Source organism: Polypterus senegalus, chromosome 4, assembly GCF_016835505.1.
Source record: "Polypterus senegalus isolate Bchr_013 chromosome 4, ASM1683550v1, whole genome shotgun sequence".
Taxonomy (NCBI): domain Eukaryota; kingdom Metazoa; phylum Chordata; class Cladistia; order Polypteriformes; family Polypteridae; genus Polypterus; species Polypterus senegalus.
In genome coordinates this window covers 60,861,893-60,869,648 of record NC_053157.1, presented here as the reverse complement: position 1 = coordinate 60,869,648, position 7,756 = coordinate 60,861,893, and the positions used below count along the sequence as shown (strand labels likewise).

Genomic DNA, 7,756 nt, shown 5'->3' with positions numbered 1-7,756 from the left:
TAAATTACGTGGGAGGCGTAACTCCGCCTCCCACAGCCATCGAGCAGAAGTCTATTATAGCATATGGACGAAAAAATAGGTTCCAGTTATGACCGTTACGCGTAGAATTTCGAAATGAAACCTGCCCAACTTTTGTAAGTAAGCTGTAAAGAATGAGCCTGCCAAATTTCAGCCTTCTACCTACACGGGAAGTTGGAGAATTAGTGATGAGTCAGTGAGTCAGTCAGTGAGTGAGTGAGTGAGTGAGTCAGTGTGGGCTTTGCCTTTTATTAGTATAGATATATAATAATTATTGCACCTGCTCTCTTGTGATGTTTAAATTTTTCTGCCAACTCTGAAGAACAAGTAGTTCAATTTTATCATTTTAGAAGGACCAGAAGACAAAACGTAACCAAGTGCCACTCCTAAATCAGTGACCAAAAATTCATCCTATCTTTATTCAAAACAAAAATCTCAATCCCAAATTTGTTCTCAAAATAAATACTGTAAGATTCCAAATAATCAAATAACACTATGAAGCAAGCACCACATGAACAGAGCGAAGAGTTTTCCCATCTCAGATGAAGACAGATCCATCAAGCTGGTATTTAAAGTAATAGATGGTGTCACCTGACTTAGTTACTGTAGTGACCTGCCCAAAAGATAGCGGCATCCATAATAAAAACAACTAGAGTGGAGAAAGACATGAAATATATAAATGTTTTGAAAACAAATCCAAAAAAATATTTAAAGAGCAGAAATTTGTTATCCCTGATTTAAAACCCTAATAGGGAGGTAAAGGACAAAAACTTGCAGAAATGCCTCACAGAAATGTATAAAGTTCCTGACTTTAACAGTAAGGCAAGTACCTGATCAGTGGCCATACAGGAATGTCATTATGGGGTGCATGTTCGAATATGAAAGGAGGTTATCTACATACCAATATAAGCTAAATTTATATATTTTTTATAAATTTATTTGGGTGGCCAGGCGATTCCTTTGGGTGGGCACTCACTACCTACCCTCTCAACCATTAGCCATGCCCCAGCACCTGAGAAGTCTTTATATAAGCAGACTTTGAGCCCAAGTCTAATTTTGAGATCATAGAGTTCTTCCCTCTTTGTCTTTGACCTTCTGTCTGTGAAGTACTTCTTAAACATTGTACAGTTTGCTTAAGTTTGGTTATTGTAAGGGGGAGTTCTCTAAAGTAAGTTAGTAGTAAAGTACAGGTATAGATTTTTGCTTTAGGGTCCATCTGCCTTCTGGAGATGCCTTACCTTTGATTATTCAGAATTTAGAGATTTCAAAAGTTCATTTGTATGCTTTGTTTGATGAGGTTTTTTTTTCCGGTTTGCAGACTGAAATTTAATTAAGGAAAGTACTTTGAGTTCTTTTGTGGTTTAAGGGTATTTGCTTTTGTTTTCTTTTGAGTTTTGAAATTTAGTTTCTTTCGTAACACAATTTTCTTTGCTTTCACCTTGTAATCATTTTTCTCTTGAAATGATTGACTCCCAGCCTCTTTTGTTTATTGATTGTTGTGTTAAAGCATCAAAGGGATCATGGTTCTTCTTTATTTCACGAGCTTTAAAATCACAACACCAACACGATTGGAAGCAACTCACTTGAGGGAGACTCAGCTGGAGACCCTGGATACGATGGAAGGAATTCCTAGAACTACCTACAGACATGCTAATGTCTGTTGAGGGGGATGCAAAGCTTACTTATTGTATTCTTTTCACCTTCCCATCAAATAGATAATTGGATGAGATGTGATCAGTTCAAAAGTCAATCTACATTTGCATCACAACATATAGAAAAGTACTGCAACAAACTGCAATTTACAAAAATATGCATAAAACGTACATAATAATAATATTTTTACCCAATATTTCTTTTTTCAATTTTGATTAAATTGGTTTGGAGATACAATCATGATTGGACTCTTTAGATTTAAATTATCCTGTTTAACGAATGCAGAAACTAAACACTGATATATTTTTAGAGCAGTTCATTATTTGGGTACAGGACCATACCTTCCTGTATTGAGTCTTGGTCATCACAGAAAATATGTTAAAGTTAAAATACTAATCAGAAAGAAATAACACAGCAGGCAAATTACAATTTCAATTTTGTATATGTTAGCTTTTACATTGCTGGAGAAGTGTGAAGCTACAATCATAGCAGGTTAATTCAGAAGAGATCCTTTTCTGATGACAGCCTACCGTCAACCTCTCCTGGTCTCAAAAATAAGCACATGCTTGCTCAGAGGAAAGCATTCGTCTATCCAGTCAAGCAAAAGAAACGTTATTTAACACTGATAAGCTCCTAGCAATGACAGCAGTGCACCACAGATACATGGCTCTGCGTAAAACGTTTCTAATGACTTGTGAGGGAAGGCACATTACAAATCAAAGCTAAAAGGGTCAAAGTGCGCTCCTCAGGGTTTCAGGCTATAGAAAGAAACAGAACAGCCGTCCACCCTGGGGTCCTGTGTATAGGATAAAGTACCTGTAACAACGCTCCAGAAAGTAGTTTCATTAAGGGAGTAACAAAATGTCAGCATCCTCTGAAGAATTGGCTGATATTTTTTAGGGTAAAGACTACAGTTTATATAAATATAAAGCATTTGTGACTCAGCTTATACTTTGTTGCTTTAAATGCAGTGATGGCAAAGGTTCATTACTTATACCTTTTCTTGATTATTCTATCTTGATTTTAGGAAGTAAAGCTGACATTTTTTTGCCAACCCAAAGCAATCATTTGAACTTAAACAATTGCCTGTTTTCTGTAGTCATATAGCAAACAAGGAGAATATTTCCTTCAGAAATTCCAAAATACTAAAAGGAATGCTTGGAAAAACACTGTTACAGCTAGCCTTATGTATTGTCTGACAAATTTAGTGAAAACAATAATAAAACTGTATGTCTTTCGGGAAAAAAAGACTTACCGATGATGATCTTTAGTGCTAACTATGATATGAACACATTCCCGCTTGCAAAATGCCCTCTCTATCCAGGATTTCTGTGCCTGCAAATAAAGAAGAAAAAAGAAACATTTTTAAACATAGATAACTTAATGCCTGTATTATATACAGTAGGTGTTTAAAGTGTTTGCTCAGATTCTGTATATCAAGTGTTAAAAAATGGAAAATAATGGTGTTAGGTAGAATTTGGGATTAACTGAAAAAATGGAAAATAGGAGGTGTCAGACATTGGTAGATATTGGTAGATGGCTAGTACCCTGCCAAAGGCCACCTGTTAGACTCTTCATTATTAGTCACACATTGTGATGGAAGAAGAAGAGATTTCTGGTTTAGTTACCACCATCATCTCTCTCTTTTGGCCCTAATTAAATCTCTTAATGTTAAACTGGACCCCCATGACCCTGTGCTAGGATATAGCGGGTTGGATAATGGATGGAGGAAATTAAAACTATCTGAAAGGAAGAGACAAAGAATAGTCATAGTACAGGCAGGGTTAACAAAAAAAAACAGCAAATAAAAAACAAAATGTTATCCAAAAATATTAAATTCAAAATCACTCACTATCTAATCCAGGGGTGTCCACAGTTTTTCGGATTACGAGCTACTTTTAAAATAACCAGGTCGAAATGATCTACCTACATTAAAATTTATATATATATATATATATATATATATATATATATATATATATATATATATATACTGAGTATACTTTATACATAAAATATATGTTGTCGTATTTGCATAACTGCATAACCTTTATGGCACAATAACAATTCAATATATTTATGATCACTACAGTATTTAGATTTAATAATCTTCATGTGGGAAAAGGCTGACTCGCATAAATAAGTAGAGCCAAATAATGCAGTCAAGGAGCTTTTGAATTCAGCCGAGTGAAAAATGACGGCTGTCCGATTAACTGTGATTTTAGTTCCCTCTACTTTCTCTCTCTCAGATCGCTTTTCGGAAGGAAGTCAGTTTCGTAGTTTTTATGAACAGTTCAAAATTGCCTTTCCACATTTTCCTTCTTTGGAATAGCAATGATAGATTGACAGATCAGACAAACGCATTTTGATTGTGGCATTGTGAGAAAAAAAATCCTTTTCCAATTCCACATTCAGCCCATACTCTCCACAAACAATTTTTTTAAAATCCCTTCTTTAGTCGATATAAATTGGAAGGCTAACTAGATCATAGCTGGAGTTTGACCGTGCGTGCGGGATGACCAGTGTGTTAGAAGAAAAGAGATCTCAGACTGGCCTGTATGTCAATCAAGTGGCAAATGTCATAGGAAGGATATATGACAGACTAACATTAAAAATTTTTTTTTTTTAATGCAACGTGATCTACCTGCACTACCTTTGCGATTTACCGGTCAATCGCGATCGACGCATTGGGCACCCCTGATCTAATCCTACTGCAAAAAACACTTGAGAGAGAAAAAGTCATTTCTTTGATCAAGTACATAAATAGTAGGAACTGTATACTGTGTGCAGCCCTCTTTCCTAGACAGGAGATGTCACATGACCTCTCTGTCGCATGACCACCAACAGGCATAACAATCGTAAACAATATGGCGGAAGCTAAGTAGGAATAGCCATAGAATGGAGGTGACCATTCGACAAACACAAGACAAAATGGTGTCAGCAGAATAACGATAAACTAATGTAAATAAGTACAAAAACAAAGTAAAAATGAACACAAAATCCAAATCAAAGGTTTCAAAAGTTCAGCCTGGCCATGCATCAGTTGTTATGATTCTTTAAGTATTCCATTTTTTTTATGCTTATTGAAGCCTTTTTATTAATGCTTAATTCCCTATGTGGATTTTTTTCATGTGCTGAATATGATTTTTTGCATTTATTTTAATCATTCAAAACGTTTTGTGTCATTTTCATCACCATTTTGCATCAAGATAACAATGTGTGATAGTTTGCATCAGGATGATAATTACCTGGTTGACTTTGTCAGCACATTGCTATAAGAATCAGCACATCGGACACATCACTATAAAAGTGTGCAGGTAATCAAAGATATGCTTTTAAAAATTCCTGTTTCCTGATTTTTGCTTTGATTTCTACTACAATTCTTGGATATAGATGTGAGTATTGGCGTCCAATAGGACTGACTATTGATATCAATGTTCTGTGCAGCTATGTTTCCCCTCCTGGGGTCAGATTTATAAAACTTGCGTATGCTGAAAAAGAGCCTTGAAATGAGTGTATGCAACTTTCAACGCAAAAGTCAGGATTTATAAAAGAAAAACTTGATGGGATAACTTACATATTTTTATGGCAATTCTGACTCATCAGTATGAAATGACAACACCCTTTATCAAACAGGAAAATGTAGCCAAACAAGCCAAATGACAGCATACTTGTATAAAAATTCATATCACTGAGTCGTTACTATAATGTGTGTTGGTTTGGTAAACATATTAAAGCTCAAAAGTGATCAATATGATGAACAGACTTTTTTACTTCTGTTTTAAGAGGTCCAATGCTGCATATCTGCACTGAAGAACTTTTTTGTTATTTCATCAGTTTACATCAGCATGTTTCTCTCCCTGTATACAGGAAGCTCTAAATCTCATTATGTATGCATAGCCTAATGGTGTGACACAATGTGGCTTGTTTAGTTAGCACTGCTTGCAAACTATAAAAATGGTGATTTACAAAAGGAACACACTTTTAAGGATCAGCATGTTTTTTTTTGCCTGTGATCATGCTGGCTTATGAATTTAGACTTCCAAGTGCCATTTGATTTTCTTCATATGATCGAAGCAATTGATAGTACTCATACTGCAATAAGGGTACAGTATATCTATCAAGAATGAAGATCCTTTTGTTAACCATAAACAGTAACATTCTATTAATTCACAAGTCACCTGCAATGCCAAGATGAGACTAACAAACGTCTTTGCCCCATGACCTATTTATCATTTATTTTGAGTCACAGTATCATTGGAAGATAAATTGCTCCTGGTGCTACTGTACTTGATTGGTAGCTTGTTGGTAAGAATGCTGGCTGAATGTACAGTTTATCACATGTCCTACAGTATTTATTGTAATAGTAATCACATCATTATATGTGCCAGGTAATAGTGGCTAAATTTGCACAAAATCATTGCTGAATGTCTAACTCTGACCAGAAGAAGCAAATTCATGAAATGTGTACAACATTACAACAAATTCCTTTTCACTTTTCGTGGCACTGTACTGTTACATTCATTTTTGCATCATGATTGGTGGTTTTCCAAATTTTGCCTAGTCCAGGGGTCCTCAATCACGGTCCTGGAGAGCCGCAGTGGCTGCAGGTTTTTGCTCCAACCCAGTTGCTTAATAAAAAGCACTTATTGCTAAAGTAACACTTCTGCTTCACTTTAGTGATTTTGAGCCCTTATTGCTTAATTTTGTCTTAAACAGCTATTTTAATTGCTCCTTATTATCAATAACATGCAAATGACAAGAGAGAGCAGCATTTCTCCATTTAGCTTATTTACATTTACACTTGTGTGTATTTATCTGCACTATTGGGTTTAATTAAATACTTGGAAGAAAAATGAAGAGAAAAAAGTGAAGGACTGAGAATTACTTGTCCATTTTAGCCTTCAAATCATTTGCATGATAGAAAGGGAAAGAAAATCTAGGATATGAGAATGACCTGACATAGCAGAGTTAGTTTAATTTCATAGCTTGTTAGTGCTTTATTGGCAAGAATTGCTTTCTAATTAAGCAACCAGGTCAGAACAAAAACCTGCAGCCACTGCGGCGGTCCAGGACTGGGATTGAGGATCCCTGGCCTAGTCTGTTTCTTCTAAACAGGCTAGCACAGTGGTTCTCAAACTGTGGGGCGGTCCCCCCTAGGGGGGCGCGAAGTAACAAAAAGGGGGGCACGAAGATGTGAAAAAAAGAAAACAAGAATCGAAAATATGAAATATACATCTATTAAAACCAAAACAAATTAACTTAAACTACATTCTGATACTAGAAACATAAATATAGAGTTAGGTAAATGTTGATAAAAGTTAAGTAGGTATAATAAAATATGCATCTATGAAATATCATTAATTGAAAAAGAGCAAATTAGTATTAGTGGGCTCCTTTCAAAAAAACGTTGGGGGCATGATTAAAACTGTTATGAAAACTCAGGTCGCAAATACTTAATGGTTGAGAAACCCTGGGGTAGCATGAGGATGCAGTGGTTCAGAAATCCACAGTGCTGTGTTCAAACCCCAGCCCAGGCACACTGCCTTGCTCACCCATCCCTGGTTAGGTTCACTCAGTGAGGATGTGCTCTGACAGAAGGGTGCCCAGTCCAGGGTTGGGACCTTTCTGATGTTACCCAAGTGTCTTCATGCTAGAATATATGACTTTGGAAAATGAACGAAACTTAAAAATATTGTCAGCAGAAAGCAGTATTCAAATCCAGGAACAAAGAGGCTCTAAACAGCGCACAAGTGCTATACAAAAAGCTGAGTGCAGGAAAGAAATCTTACAAAGCTAAAATAGAAAAAAAACTCACACAGAAAAACATGAAAACTGTCTGGAATGAACAGGTATAATACCTGGAGTCAAGCAATCTAGAATTCAGGTGCTAGAAGGGAATGTGGACAAACCTAACCCAACTTAAACAATTTTTAATAGACATACAGTATACAGCAGCATTGGCAAGAGACAATGGATTCTTGGGTGCCTTCTGAAAAATATGCAGATAACGAATACACTAAGAAAGGTGTTTTGCTTGATTCATCCAAATATAACTTGATTTATGTGAAAATCGTTCCAAGAT

The 7,756-nt window shown here is 35.9% G+C and overlaps 1 protein-coding gene across 3 annotated transcripts in view; it reads right to left on the bottom strand.

Annotated features, from left to right (window-relative positions):
- LOC120527383 (transient receptor potential cation channel subfamily M member 3-like) overlaps positions 1-7,756 on the bottom strand; it is an 881,963-nt gene that overhangs the window by 149,194 nt on the left and 725,013 nt on the right. For all 3 annotated transcript variants that reach the window (XM_039750735.1, XM_039750734.1, XM_039750736.1), the window contains exon 2: positions 2,927-3,006. In XM_039750735.1, coding sequence (XP_039606669.1) covers positions 2,927-3,006 — 80 coding nt within the window. The remainder of the gene's footprint in view (positions 1-2,926; positions 3,007-7,756) is intronic.